The 16,096-nt window shown below is 35.2% G+C and overlaps 1 protein-coding gene across 1 annotated transcript in view; it reads left to right on the forward strand.

Moving 5' to 3' along the window:
• Window positions 1-16,096, forward strand: part of Chd1 (chromodomain helicase DNA binding protein 1) — an 81,104-nt gene that overhangs the window by 57,443 nt on the left and 7,565 nt on the right. Inside the window, exons 25-33 of the mRNA XM_059272928.1 lie at window positions 1,650-1,691; window positions 2,585-2,715; window positions 3,340-3,478; window positions 3,651-3,801; window positions 5,411-5,533; window positions 6,536-6,664; window positions 7,504-7,644; window positions 11,588-11,766; window positions 15,526-15,622. Of these exons, the coding sequence (XP_059128911.1) occupies window positions 1,650-1,691; window positions 2,585-2,715; window positions 3,340-3,478; window positions 3,651-3,801; window positions 5,411-5,533; window positions 6,536-6,664; window positions 7,504-7,644; window positions 11,588-11,766; window positions 15,526-15,622 (1,132 nt within the window). The remainder of the gene's footprint in view (window positions 1-1,649; window positions 1,692-2,584; window positions 2,716-3,339; window positions 3,479-3,650; window positions 3,802-5,410; window positions 5,534-6,535; window positions 6,665-7,503; window positions 7,645-11,587; window positions 11,767-15,525; window positions 15,623-16,096) is intronic.

Here is a 16,096-nt window from a genome sequence, read left to right on the forward strand (position 1 = left end):
ATATTATTTATTGTTACACCACTTGAATATTAAAATTGTTTCCTATTGTGGTTTAGAATGATCCCTTTGAAGAAAAAAATTTCATTTTGGCACAGTTCATACTACATTTATGTTTCACAGCATTGCTAAATTTGTAGGAGATTAATTTAGCTCTGTATTTTTCTTGTTTAACTTTGAGGTGATTGCTCTTTGAAAGTAGCCATGCATTTCTGGGGCTGGGATGGAACTCAGGAGTAATACTCAGGCTTTGCCTGTCTAAGAACCTGGTTTGCATCCTCAGCCCCACAAAACAAAACAAATACAAACAAACAAAAAACAAAAAGAAAAGAAAGAAAGAGGAAAAATAACAAACAAAAATGTTGTCTCTGATATGGGCAAGTAAAAATGGAAGTCAAGTCAGGCTGGCTGTGAGGATAAGCCTGCCTCTGTTCAGAGTACACTTGTCTGCACATGCCTTCAAGGGGAGTGAGAACAGCTTAGCTTATGGAGTACCTTCACCTGTAAAGTTTGATAAAAGCTTGTTCATTTTTGTGTTTTAGAAGTTTGTTTCTTTCAAGTTATTTTTAACTCTTTTCCTTTAAATCATAGACCTGACAAAGTTCTTCCTCATTGTTCCTACAAGAAAACTAAATGCATTGTTAGTTTTCGTTAAGGGAACTTTTATGACCATCTGATTTGCTGGACTTTCTGTCTTTAGTTGAAGAAGCATTTCATCTTCTACTTTCTGGATGTTTCCCTCATCTCTCAACCACTTAAGTTGCTTTGTTGTGACGTAATTTTTTGTTTTCCATTGTTGGTATAAGGATCATCTGAATTAACCCTTTGAGTAAAACTTGATCAGCTTTAGGAGTGTGATGAGGCATAGTGGTTGGTGAGCACTCTGGAGACACTCCACTTGTGGTAGCTTTGAACCTTTTTTTTGTCTTATGAAAATAATAAAGTAATTTCTAAAATAAAAATTAGCTTCTATTGTTTTATTTATATTGCTATCTTAGCTGCTTCTTGGGTGTTACAATGTTTTATTTGGTATAACTTAATGTCCTAAAAATTTATAGCTTAGTTTCTTCATTTTTTTCTTTTCCTTTCTTTCTTTCTTTCTTTCTTTCTTTCTTTCTTTCTTTCTTTCTTTCTTTCTTTCTTTCTTTCTTTCTTTCTTTTTTTTTTTTTTAAATCAGGGAACAGTTCTTTAAGTTTTTACCAAAAAGTGTTTTGGTTTGGTTTGATTTGGTTTTTATTTTTTTGACACAGGGTCTCAGGCTTCCCTTGAATTCCTTATCTCCATGCCTCCACCTCCCGAGTGCTAGTGCTGTAGAAGTGCACTCAGTCGTTTCTATTTTTATATGCATTGTGAATTCGGAGGGGTGTGTGTGTGTCTGTGTCTGTGGTTATTGTTTTTGGTTTTTACAGTGCTGGGAATCAAATCCAGGGTCTTTGTGCATTCTTGGCTAGCTCTATACCAATGAGCTACATCCCCAGTCCACTTAAATATATATATATGTGTGTGTGTGTGTGTGTGTGTGTATATAGTATATATTATATACATGTATATATATGCACCCCCACATATATATACACATATACATATATGCATACATATATAAACATTTTTTTATAAAACACATTTGAACCAAACATTTATTTTCTGTTAGGTTTATCAAGAGCTATAAGAAATTTGGTGGCCCTCTGGAAAGGTAAATACATCTGTCATTCTCACAAGGTTATGAAATGTGTAATATATTGGCATGTTTATTTGCTTGGTTGCCATTCAGTTTAGCTACTTGATGGAATTTGCTTTAATGAGCATTTTTTAGAAATTGGTAGAGACCAAGTTGCAGGTTAATTATTAAATAGTTTGTATGATTTTGAGTCTCCAGAATTTTCTTGTCTTTAAATGTCTGCAAAACACACCTTAATTTGCAGTTTGGCAACTGTAATGCATTTTACTTTATCTTATTTTCTTTTTCCTTAACTACTTAAGAAAGAGTACGGATTTACTACAGAGGGACTAAGTTACTGACCTAACCTCTGGCTTTTTTGTATTTTGTAGTAGTAAACTTACTGAATACAGAGCATCAAAGACTCAAATTAGTTGGTTCATTTCTTTCTCAGAATTTATCTCTATTTTGTGAATTTTTATATTTTATTTTGAGCTGGATTGCTTAAAATGCAACAATATTTGCATGGTTATTTTAGATGATGGAAATAGTGTTGAATGTTAATCTATCAGTTCCATGACAATACAAATTTCAGGACCTTTTCATTTATAATTTTCATAAAATTTTATCACTCCTTTTTCAATCAGATCTTAAGATTTTTCATAGTTGGTGTATACAGTCTCCAGGAGCCTACCATTGTTCTGTAGTGAATTGTTGACCGTTATTATTGTTCATGAACGTGTAATGAATTGGTTCTCTGCTAAGTCGTCCTAGTTTTCTGTCTTATGTTATACGAACTGGAATTTAAAGGGTAGATAATAGAGTAATACTTGGATTTTGAAATAAAATAAGCTTAGGTTTGGGTTTTTTTTTAAATTATATCATTTCATTTAGCATATTTACCTGAAAATTGTATCATCTTAATACAGATTAGATGCAATTGCTCGAGATGCTGAATTGGTCGACAAGTCAGAAACAGACCTCAGAAGACTAGGAGAATTGGTGCATAATGGTTGTGTTAAAGCTTTAAAGGACAGTTCTTCAGGAACAGAGCGAACAGGTAGATCCCCTCAGTTAACCTGCTTGTCAGTTTCAAAAGATACTGAGCCATTCTGAGCGATAGGAAGTGCAGAGTGGGAAGAGAATTGGAGTTTGGTGGCAGTGAGTCTGTGCTTTTGTCCCTGATGTGTTGTTTTCTTGGAACATTATTTCAGAAATTACTGTTGGCTGTCTTGAGTACATGAATGGATGAAGAAAATTTAAATATCCACAGGCAGCATTAGTTTGGAACATGCATAGTTATTTCATTATGCTTATTTTCTCATTCATCTACCTAAGGAAAAATATCTACATAAGGTTTAGTAATCTGATACACTGGAGAAATCATTGTGAAATTCTTGTCTAGGGGCTGCTGGTGTTAACCTATCTCTTGTACTTACTGACACAATCTCACGAGGGACTTTTTGTGAATTCATACCTTCTGGTCTAGTTAGTAGTATGTATAGTTAAATTGATAAGATTTTATTTTTAGCAAAAAAAGTAATACATATTAACATAAGTAATAGCATATGCTGTTTTGTTTTGTGAATTACATAATTATATATAGATATATGTGTAGATATCCATATATCTACACATAGATATATGTACAGATATGTTTTTCTATACTTTTGTTTAAAATAAGGTGGCAGACTTGGAAAAGTGAAGGGGCCAACATTCCGAATATCAGGAGTACAAGTGAATGCGAAGCTAGTCATTGCTCATGAAGACGAATTGATACCTTTGCATAAATCCATTCCTTCAGATCCAGAGGAAAGGAAGCAGTGAGTGACTCCCCCTTACAGATTCTGTTACTCAGTAGTTGTGTTATGAACATATGCTATATTTTTGTAACATTGACTATCTTTCAATGAAAAGTTTTAGTTACTTAAATACTATAAAAATTTATATTTTAGGGAGTTACTAAGTTGCAGTCATTTCTTCCTTTAATGTTAGGTATACAATCCCATGCCATACAAAGGCAGCTCACTTTGATATAGATTGGGGCAGAGAAGATGATTCCAATTTGTTAATTGGCATCTATGAGTATGGCTATGGAAGCTGGGAAATGATTAAAATGGATCCTGACCTCAGTTTAACACACAAGGTACTTAAATATTTATTCTTTTACTCTGTTGATTATTAATATTGGCTTTGAGTTATTTTAATTTTTTAAAACTATTTTGAAAATAAGTTTAATTGAGAATAAGGAAATAAAGGTCCTAATTATGTGATTTCTACGTTACAGCTTGGTTCTAATGAAATAATTGAATTTAAATCTGCTTTTATTTCTGAATTATGTTTTTTGTTATTAAGACAGGTATAATTTTCCTTCACATTACTTGGTTAAAATTTTTCCATTATTAAAGGAAACAAAAAGGAACCTTAAAGTCTTAAAATGCCCTTTTTAAAAGTTAAAAATTTTAAGTAATGATCTTACTATGTCGGAACCCTGATTCTTCTGTCATGGCCCCTTGAATTCTGGGATCATCGTGTCTTAGAAAATCATATATTTTAAGGAAATATCGACTAATGTTAGTAATTTGGGTGATTTTATTTTGTTGTACTAGCTAACACCTTTTCCTTCCTTCCTTCCTTCCTTCCTACCTTCCTTCCTTCCTTCCTCTTCCTTTTCTTTTCTTTCTATTCTTTTCTTCATAAATGGAAATGTTGGAAACATTTCTTTGTGCTGTCTTTTTCCAGCTTATGTGTATATGTGTTTGTGGGAGCATGTGTGCATGTTTGTGGAGATCAGAGAGCAACCTGGGTGTCATCCTCAGAAAGTTCATCTGGCTCCTTCAAGACAGAGTTTCTCATTGTCCTTAAGTTTACTGGTTAGGTTAGGCTGGCTGGCCAGTTAGCCCTAAGTATCCTCCCATCTCTGCCTCTACAGTGCTCAGGGCGGGCACACCTCAGACATTTTTGTTTTGTAGCATGAGAGTTTTTGTTGCTTTGGTTTTTGTTTGGCCTTTGTGTGTGTTTTGAGGCTGTGTGTGCGCGTGCATGCAGTGTGTTGACACAGGGACTCACTAGCCTCTTCATCCATGCTGGCCTTGAGCTTGTGATCGTCTTTCTCCTGAATGCTGGGATTTCATGTGTTTGCCATTACAGTGGCTAAACTGAGAGGTTTCTTCTTCGGTATACTTACAGAATTTATTCCCAAGAGACAGACGGTAGTGAATACTGGTAATAATCCTAGTGCTCAGAGACAGGAGAATTGCCACAAGTTTGAGGCCAGCCAAGGTTAAATAAGTAAGACTGGATCTCAATAAAGAAGAGAAGAATGGCCGGGCAGTGGTGGCGCACACCTTTAATTCCAGCATATTGGAGGCAGAGGCATGTGGATCTCTTGAGTTTGAGGTCCATAAAGCAAGTTCCAAGACAGCCAGGGCTACACAGAGAAACCCTGTCTTGGAAAAACAAACAACAACCAGAGAGAGTGAGAGAGAAGAATGAATTTATTTCCAAGGAAATTAAATCTGTTTATGATACAGGTTTAAAAACTGTATTTTGTAGCCAGATGCAGTACTGTTATTACTACCCAGCTTCCTGCCCTCTTGTAGTCTACTACATACTTTATTCTTCCAATAATATTATGAATATTAAAAACTTTAGTGTGTGAGATATATTCATATTTATTAAATTGTATTTTTTTCACCAGTAAAATTTTCATGTTATTTACAAAAGATAGACTGAAAAATGCATTGCCCTTTCAGATTCTTCCAGATGATCCTGATAAAAAACCACAAGCAAAACAGTTACAGACACGTGCAGACTACCTCATCAAATTACTTAGCAGAGATCTTGCAAAAAAAGAGGCTCAGAGACTTTCTGGTGCGGTAAGTTAAAAAATGTGGATGTTTAAAATCAGTTTACTCTTCTAGAGTTATTTGACCATGCTAGATGTCTGTAGTTAATGTTAAGAACTGCATTGTTCTTTAATTTAATAGTTTTATTTGGTTATGACAGTAGAGTGAATGCTTTTTGAGAGGCCAAGCCTATATATTATTTCAAAGTATTATAAAGTTTAATGGAGAGTGTCAAGGGTTGTGGATTTTATTAGGCATTCAAAAAAGATTTTTTTTTTAAAGATTTATTTATTTTGTATACAGCATGTATGACCAGAAGAGGGTACCAGATCTCATTACAGATGGTTGTGAGCCACCATGTGGTTGCTGGGAGTTGAACTCAGGACCTCTGGAAGAGCAGTCAGTGCTCTTAACTAACCTCTGAGCCATCTCTCCAGCCCTCAAAAAAGATTTTTAAAAAGACTCTATAAAAATGTATTTTCATTGTATGTATATGAATATTTTTCGTGCATGTTTGTCTGTACCATGTGTGTTGCTGGTGCACATGGGAGTCCAGAGGAGGGCATCAGATTCCTGGAACTGGAGATAATGCATGGTTGTAAGCTGCCATGTGAGTTCTGTCCTTTGCAAGAGCAGCAAATGCTGTTAACCATTGAGTTATCTCTACAGGCCCAAGAGTGATTGATTCCTCACTCCCGCATCTTTTCAAACCTTTAAAAGTTTGCCTGTAACCATGATGTCAACGACTACCTGTGTGGTATCAAAAAAAAACTTCTATCACTGTGTTGGTGCCACTGAATTTAGTTGTAGGTGATAACCTGAGAGTCTCCTTGAAGGAATAATTGCAGTGGTTAGTACCTTTGACATTAATATACTGGATGTAATAAGTTGTGTTTCCTCTGTTGACTCTAAACTTGGTGCAGCTCATTACCTACTTGCCAGTATTGTGTGTCTAAGCTTCATAATAGTTTTTTGATGTTTTTAAAAACGGGAAATCAGTGACATTGATTAAATACAAATAATTACTTTTAGGGAGGTTCAAAGAGGAGAAAAACAAGAACTAAAAAGAATAAAGCAATGAAGTCCATAAAAATAAAAGAAGAAATAAAGAGTGACTCATCTCCTCTGCCTTCAGAGAAGTCTGACGAAGATGACGATAAAGTAGGTACACTTTTGCAATAGCAGCTGTTAGTGTGGAAGGAAAGTTGAACTTTAGAAATGGAATTTTTCCATTTTTTTTGGTGGTTTATAGTGTAGATTTATTTATAGATCATAGCTGCAATAGATACATGGCTAGAGACACAGATCAAAGGCCCTTTCCTTTCAAACTCTTGCCAATTACATGAGCCATCTCTTTTAATTTTATTCTGAACTTGAATGAGACTGGCTTACTTTAGAGGAAGGTAAATTTTGCGTGTATCATTAGTAAAAGGATCCTGAGTTATATTTTTTAGAACCCACATACATGCAAAAAGAGTTAAAAGGAAGGTGAAAGATAAAGAGGATAAGGAAGATAGGGAAATAATTTAAGAAAAAGAAAACAAAGAAGCTATGTAGAAAGAAAAAGACATAAAGAAAAGGTAGGCAAATCATAGTATAAAACTTAGAAAGTAAAATGTTGTATATTTACATCTTGGAAGATAATAGCATCAACCCAAACTATTTTCAGTAACTGAGTTCTTCAGAAGTTTTTTTGGGCGTATAGTTGAGGGGAGCAATTGGTTTGAACACCTTTACAAGATAACATTACTAGGAGACGTTTTTTCTTTGTTGTTGATGTTGTTTAGCAAATTAGCAAGGAAATTTTATTAACAAACCTAGCAATAGTAAAATGGGCCATGTTCAAGGGCTAAGAGATCTCCAGTGAAGCTGGGAGAAAGTGAAATAGATGGCTATTCACTGAAAATAGGTACTTGTAGAAGAAAACAAGAGTAATTATTCTGAAAGAGCTAATCATGTTGTCTTTATGGTTGGGCTTTTGTTTTGTTCTCTTTTTCCAGTTGAATGAATCCAAACCTGAAAGTAAAGACCGATCTAAAAAGTCTGTGGTGTCAGATGCTCCAGTTCATATCACTGCCAGTGGAGAACCAGTTCCCATAGCTGAGGAGTCTGAGGAGCTGGATCAGAAGACATTCAGTATTGTAAGCTCCAGAGCTTCTCATGAGAACTGTTCAGTCTTCAATAAAGACTGAAGTAGAGGGGGTTAAAAGCTCAGGCAGCTTTTATATTGAGGATTTTAAACTTTTCAGTTCCTGATCCAGTACTAGTGTGCAAAGGTTGTTCTTACTAAATTCAGCCTTCTGTAGATCAGTTAAAAAAAATTACTATAGATCAATAAAGATTTAAAATTCCACTTATAAAGGAAATCAAGATGAAATAATGGAGAAGTGCCCCTAGTGATACAACAAGAAGGTGTGAAATTTCCAAAGTTTAAACTAAGAATAGAAAATGTGTTGTTACAGGCTGCCAAGGAGGAAATAGTATAAATATACAAATAGTTTTACTGTGTACAAATGCATACCTTGTTCATGTGTCTCCTCTTAGAGATTTCTAGAATTTGGATCTTTTCCTAGTTGGAGTCTTTAGCTCCTTTTAGTTGCTTGTTGTTAGACTTGAATTTCGTCTTAAGTTAGTTTTGTCACTGTTAATCAGTTGCAACACTTGAAAGAGACACTGTCACCTCAGCAGCAACTGTGCCTAACTCTGGCTTTTGTCCCTTGTGTTTAGACTCCAAAGTATGAAATAATAAGGGCTTATTCATTATCTGATTCTGAGATGTGCTCTAATATAGGCTCAATCTTTTTTTTTTCATATTCTTTTAAATATAATGGGTTGTAATAGTTTTTGTAGGCTTCCATTTTCTTTGTGTGTAAGCATATGTGCTATGTCTGGACTGTGTCTCTTCTTTGGGTTTATGAACTCTGGGATTCCTTTTCTTTTTCAGGATAGCCTTTTTGCTTGTGACCTAGATCTAACTTCCTTGTCCATTTTTAAAATTGATTGCTTTTAACTATTCTGCCTTGGATGAGAGTGGTGGAGGGGGAGATCGTGTGCTGTGTTTTGAGGTGGAAACATTAAATTCTTCACTTGAACTTCTCCTATTCCATCTGCTTCTTTACTGAGTAAGGGGAGATCATACCTCTAACTTTCTTCATGTGTCCTCTTTAGCCTTCTGATTTTCATGGAATTGTTAAAAAAAAAAATTTCCTACTGTGCCCAATGCATGAATTTCTTTATTCTTTTGTATATCCTAGAGAAAAAGAATATAATAACTTTAAGCATATATTCTTGAGCTAATCATTCTGAGCTTCCACTGGATTTTACTAGCAAGCAAGTTTTGTTGACTCTACTTCAGGAAGTCATAGCTACTGTATCACTGAGTTATAGCTACTGTATCACTAAGTTATAGCTACTGTATCACTAAGTTATAGCTACTGTATCACTGAGTTATAGCTACTGTATCACTAAGTTATAGCTACTGTATCACTAAGTTATAGCTACTGTATCACTAAGTTATAGCTACTGTATCACTGACTTATAGCTACTGTATTACTAAGTCATAGCTACTGTATCACTAAGTTATAGGTAGCTATGTCTTGTGTCTTTCAGAGGTTCTTACTGCTTTAGTCTTCTCCATCCTACACCGTAATCTTTCCATATGGAAATTTGTACTCTAAACAGTCCCCACAGTAGTTACAATGATAAGAAGGTGAATCACATCATGTCACCTGTACATAGAGCTCTCAAAGTTTTTTCCATCTCTTTCAGGATTAAAAATTCCTCTCAAACTTGTAAAAGGCTTAGTGTCTGGTTAGTTCTCACCATCTGCCACCTCTCTCACATGGTTCCAGCCACGCTAGCATTTGATCTAAACCTGTCGTCAAAAACGCTTTCAGTATCTTCACAAACATCACTTTTTCCTAGATTCTGATTACGTAGAAGGCTCCGTTTTCTCTTTTTTTTTTTCTTGATCTTAGTTGTCATCACAATGTTTCTTACCATCTGTCTTATCAGAGTCTTGATCTCATAAAGTCACTATCTGTTTTGTTTACTTCTCTATTTTCTAGGTTTATTTATAACACTAAGAAAACAGTATATACACTGTGTACATATTTTATCTCTTTAAATTTAAAATTTTATATTTCTTGTGAGTGTATAATGTGTGTGTGTCAGTGCTGATACCTGCAGCAGGATATATGCACATGGAAGTCAGAGGACAGCTTTTGAGACTTGGTTCTCCTGCTGTGGGTTCTGGGAATCAAATTCAGGTCGCCAGGCTTGATCAGCAAGTGCTCAGTGACTCATCTCTCAAGCCCACTTGGGTTTTTGAGGCATGGTCTCACCTGTTGCTCATGTTGACCCTGAACTCCTGCTCCTGCCTTAGCCTCTGAAATACTGGGATTATAATTTTGAATCACCATACCTGCCTGGCTTATAAAGTGTTCGGTAATAGTTGGCAGAGAGCAACTATGAATAAAACCAAAATTGGTAGGGAATGAAGGGTTCTTCCACATGGCCCCAGACCCCCCCCCCCTTTTTTTTCTTATCAGTGTGGTTGGCTTTTAAAATTTTTTGTTTTGTTTATTTTTTGAGGAAGTATGCCATGTAACTCAGGCTGTCCTCAAATATAGCCAAGGAAGATCTAGAACTTGTGATCCTCCTGTCTCTGCCTCCTGAGTTCTTAGATTATAAGTGCAGACCACCACACCCAGTATTATACTCTGCTGCAGATCTAGCCCAATCCCTCATGTATTTTAGACATACATTCTACTAACTGAGCTACAGACCTCTCTTCATGGGTGGGGCTGTGTGTGTCTTGTACACAGTCTGGCCTTGACCATTTGTGCAGCTCAGGATGTCTTCCACCCTGATCCTCCTGCCTTTTCATGTTGCAGGACTGTAATTTTTCAGTTGAAAAAACTATAATTTATAGATTTGATTTTAAATTATTCCTGACAAATAATGGAGAACTGTCTACCAACTTCTACCAATAGGTAGTAAAACAGAGTGAATTATTCATGAACAAATCTACAACTAAGTAGATAATTCATAATGGCCTCTCAGGGCAAAAGTACAAAGTTTTTTTTTTAAACCAAGTAGCATTATGTTAGTTAAATATATTATCTGATGCTAACTTATCTATATATTCGTAGAACTAAACCAATTTCCTTGTCATCAATATAAACTTAAATTTGAAGCCGGGCAGTGGTGGCGCATGCCTTTAATCCCAGCACTCGGGAGGCAGAGCCAGGCGGATCTCTGTGAGTTCGAGGCCAGCCTGGGCTACCAAGTGAGTTCCAGGAAAGGCGCAAAGCTACACGGAGAAACCCTGTCTCAAAAAAAAAAAAAAAAAAAAAAAAAAAAAAAATATATATATATATATATATATATATATATATATAACTTAAATTTGTACTTAACAGTTATTTTCATAAATTTATCTAAACTCTTGGGCTTTTTTTAGTGTTACTTCAGTAAAACTGAGTCAGAAAATTTGGATGTCATTTTATAATCGTGTAAGGTATTTATTAAGAAAAGTGGTTTCTGCTGGCCATGCCGTATTCTCCAATCTTCCAGAGAAGGAGCAAAAGTCATTTGTAGCCACAGTGTTCTGCCCTAAATGTTTTAAAGAATAGATGATTTATACCAGTTGCTTAATTCATTTTAATATTTTTTTGTTGCTTGTTGGTTTTTTGCTAGTTGGCTAGTGAGCTCATTATGTGGAGCTACTCTTTAACACTTTCCGTCTTTTATAATGTATGCAGCCTGGAATGTTCTTGTTATACTTCTAGTCATTAATGTTGAAGGCTCCTTAGAATGGTACACTGTAGTATTAAAAATAGCCAAAGCTCTATAAAATCAAAAGCTTTTACTTTCACAAAAGCTGATGTCAGGTGATAATGGAAGCGTTCTTTGCCTGCAGAAAAGCCAAAGAAGAAAATACCGAATGTATAGAGTGTTTAAGGTGATGTGTAATTGCTTATTTTGAAACTAGGCAATGCTGTGTTCATTCATGTAAGTATCATGAACAATACAGTTTACCTGAATTGGGTTTTTAATACGTGTATTTCTGTTGTTTTCAAGTGTAAAGAAAGAATGAGGCCAGTGAAAGCAGCTTTGAAACAACTTGATAGGCCTGAGAAAGGCCTTTCGGAAAGAGAGCAACTAGAACATACTAGACAGTGTTTGATCAAGATCGGAGACCATATCACAGAATGTCTGAAGGAGTATTCTAATCCTGAGCAAATTAAGCAGTGGAGAAAGTAAGTGGGACACCTTTGAGGAGATGTTGAATTCATAATTTTAAATGTAACTGTGTTTCTTCACTTATTTTTCTACTTCCAAACATGAAGTGAGAAACAGTGCGTAGAGGGGTAAACTTGAATGGTTCTTATTTTCCTGTGTGTCGCTGTGTGTGTGTAGTTGCCTATGAAAGCCAGAAGAGGGTTTTTCATCTCCTTGATCTGGAATTGTAGGCGATTGTGAGCTGCCTGACATGGTATGCTAGGAGCTGACCCAGCTCTTCTAGAAGAGTAGCATGTGTTTTTAACTTCTGAGCTGTCTTTGCAACACCTGGTTTCAATTTTTCTTTTATGTTTTTTTGTTCATGAGTATTTAATTTTGCTTCATAAGCTCCGGGTGGCATCTCTGCCTTTAGAAAATAGTGAGAAGTAAAAAGTAATTTCACTAAAGTTCAGATTACATTCTACTTTAAAATGTGTTTATATTTACATAATGAAATCAGCAATTAATCTTTATGCTTATAGACTCACTTATTAACAGTGCAAAATACAAACCTATTTTTCTTTTTAGGACTAGTAGAAACAGGCGATTTAAAAATTACAAATGTGATCAGGTATGGTTTTCATTGGTCAGCCATTTTAAAGATTATTAGGTGTGGATGTGTTCAGTCAGTCTCCTAGACAAGTTAGGAAAGAAAACGGGCACCACTGAGTGACACTGGCCCATTAACCTACTGATTTCTTCACTCTGTATTCATTTCAGCTACACATCAAACCAAAGCTAACGATACTTGTACCGAGTGATGGTGATTAAAATTCTAAAGTGTTTTATGCTTGTGCCCATGTCTTCTTACACTCATGGAGGACCCATTTGAAAAAGAAACTAGGAGGTTAAATAAAGCATTTGTGTTCAAAAAAATTGAGGTGTCACCTTAGAGAAATCACTCACCTATTGGAGTGATCACAGGGTTTGCCAAGAATTGTTCAGTCTTCGCCTTGGCTAACTTTGGTTTTTATAACCATATACAATAAAAGCTTATTTTTCAACTATTGTATACTTTGATTATATTGCAAGCAATGAGAAACAACCCTGAAGTTCTGTATTCATAATGTCTTGCTTAATTTTTCCCTTGTGGATGGAATAGATAAAAAGTAATTCCCTTTTCTATAGGGATAAGTTTTAAGACAACCATCTCCCCATGGATGATGCGTGATACCACAATTGTACTGAATGCTGGATGATACACTATTATTTCTCTATATAGGCATACCTGTAATGACATTTAATTTCTAAGTTGGGCTCAGTAAATGATGAATTTCCCTTCTCCTCTTTATTTATGTTCCTTGCTATTTGTTCCTCCCTCACAGTGTGGTTGTACAAATTCTCTTAAAGGCAAAAGGCGAAACAGATCCCCCACATAGCTAGTAGCCTAGCAAATGCAAAGACTTTTGCTCTAATCTTAGTGCTTTCTTGGAGAAAGGTTTTTCTTTTTTAAAAACAAAAGTTGAGCCTAGCAAGATCACTCAGTGGGTAAAGGTGCCTTCTGCCAACCCTGTTGACTGAATTCAATCCCCAGGAGGTATCCACATGATGGGGAAGTAGAGAGCTACCCCATGTGCTCTGTAGCACACATGCCCACACACATGCACATAGAACATGGACAAAATAAATAAAAATATTTATAAAAGAATAGCTTACATTTAGACCTATCATTGGGCATGAGGTCCTGGATTTCATAGCTAGCACTGTTGAAACAGAAATCATACAAGAAAGAAAATAAAAGCAAATGATAAAATAAAGGAGCTGGCCTCCTAACAACTCAAGAATAGTTACTGAGTTTTCAGGATGAAAGAAGACAAAAGACTGCAATTAAAAAGTTGATGGTAAAGACCAGAGCCGTGATTGTAGAGCCAGTGACTAGACATGTCTTGACAGCAGTCCTAGTTGCCTGCTTTAGTTATTGCTCCCTGTTTCTCTGTTTTTGTTCCATGTGTCTTAAAAACAACTAAAATGAAATGCTGTTTTATTTAAAGGCCACTGTAATACATTGAGGACCAAAAGGATTTTGTTTGTTTGCCATTTTCGTATGTCTCAAATGCTTATCCTTTATACAACAATATCTTGTAAGAAATCTGAAGTTAGGGCTGGGGACATGTCTTCATGCATAAAGAATTTTTATTCCAAGCATGAGGACCTGAGTTTGGATCTCCAGAACCCACAGAAAAGCCAGGTGGGTGTGACAGCCCTCTGGAAATCCAGAGACCACAGTCCGTGTATTGTGGAGGTCAGGAATCCCAAGAGCACTTGTTAGCCAGGTGAGGTGTGACCTCGTTCAGTTTGTAAGGTGTCATGTGATTGAGGAAGACACAGTTTTGCATGTGTCCGTGCCACTGTATACACATGTACTCACATATATGTGAACATAATCACACACTACACACCAGCACACAAAATATTTGAAATAATACTAATATTTTACAAGGGGAAAAAAAAATAAGGGGAAAGTCTTTGTAGGCCCACACTGGGTATGGCAAAGGAAGCACCCTGCACTGGAACTCCTTGAATGTGGTGCTTGTTCTAGGTCTTTCTGAGTCCTGATGGTAGTCCCACTCACCTCTGACGCTTTGCCCAGAATGAGAAGTTGTTCAAGTGACATATAATCAGGAATTTGGTTTCTAGCTAGAGTTTTCTAAAGCAAAATGTATTTTATAGAAAATTTAATTATTAACCAAAAGACAATTTACTAATAAATACCCTACCTCTTATTGTTGTAACTGCAGACTGTGTATATGTTAAAGCTAGTCTATAATTTAAAAGCTAGGTGAATTTTCTGTTTCTGTAGATTTCAGGTATCATTCAGTTTGTTATTTCAACCAAGTTTGCTTTAAATAATATTTTAAGGTAAATATAAATACTGTCTTTTTTGTCTTATGACAACTAATCTAACAGGTTTAATTTGGAAGGATATTTGATAATTTGGAACTGTATTATGTATAATATGACTATATATATATATATATATATATATAAATAACCACTATTAATGTCTACCTTTGTATGGGAAAAGGCCTAGACACTAGATGTACTGTGGTATATTCCAGATTCATATTCCCTGTTTATTATTCTTATGGTCATTATGTTCCATTAAAAATGAAAATTATTGTAATGTGTTATTTAGGACCATTCTTTATAAACTAAATCTGTTATCTGCTATTGTTCTTACTCAACTATTAACATATCTGATATTACACACATAATCTATATTACTGAATGAGTCTTTGACTGCTTGCTCAGTTTTATATATATATGTTACATTTCAAATTAGGATAAAACACTAGATTTCATCGTCCAAAAATGAAGGGATTTGAAAGAGAAATAAAACCATTCATGTGATTGGAGACTTATGTGTGCATGAAATTTTGAAAAGTAAACATGAAGATTAATTTCGTTATTTTATTACTTAAAAATTATTTTGCTTTTTCTTTGTGTCTATGCATGTGCATGTGCATGCATGTGTTCCTGAGCACGCCACAGCACATGTAGGAACTTCTTGAGAGACTTGGTTCTCTCCACCATGGAAGTCCTGTGTTTGAACTCAGGTTGTCAGGCTCAGCATCCTGTACGTTTACCTGCTGAGCTACCTTAATGGTCTCTGATAATTAATTTCTTTAGTATGGACTTTGTTCCATAGAGGGCTATGGCTAAGAGGGTATAAGAGGTTCTATGATAAAACTAAATATTTTTTACCAGATTAATTTGCCATTTTTTTTTTCTTCTAGAAACCTGTGGATTTTTGTATCTAAGTTTACTGAGTTTGATGCAAGAAAATTGCATAAATTATATAAGCATGCTATTAAGAAACGACAAGAATCTCAGGTAATTGGTATATAATACTTTATTCATTAAGACCATACACATTCTTTATTATCTAATAACATGGAGAATTCAGTTAAGAAAATGTAGAAGTAATGAATAAATTTACAAATACCACTAGAGCACTATACTGGGCACAAACAAGATTCATAGAATAAGCTTAAATTAATAGGCAAGGAAACAGGATATTAAATTGGCCTTGTGAGAAGTAATTATGAAAGGAATATAATATTCATATGGAAGAGAAACTACTCGGTATTATCTAGAATAATCACAACAAAACAATGTGAAACCCCAGCTACAGTAAAGAGAAGCACACCCTATCTGTGATGTTGTCACTGACAGTGTATGCTTTGTATTTAACCATTAGAAATTTTCAGGCAAACTGCATTGGAGGGTTGCTCAATAAAATTAGTGAACAATACTCATAAAAAAAATGTCAAGGTTATAAAAGAAAAGACTGCCTCAGAGACATGA

The sequence above is a fragment of the Peromyscus eremicus genome, chromosome 8b (genome assembly GCF_949786415.1).
Source record: "Peromyscus eremicus chromosome 8b, PerEre_H2_v1, whole genome shotgun sequence".
Taxonomy (NCBI): Eukaryota; Metazoa; Chordata; class Mammalia; order Rodentia; family Cricetidae; genus Peromyscus; species Peromyscus eremicus.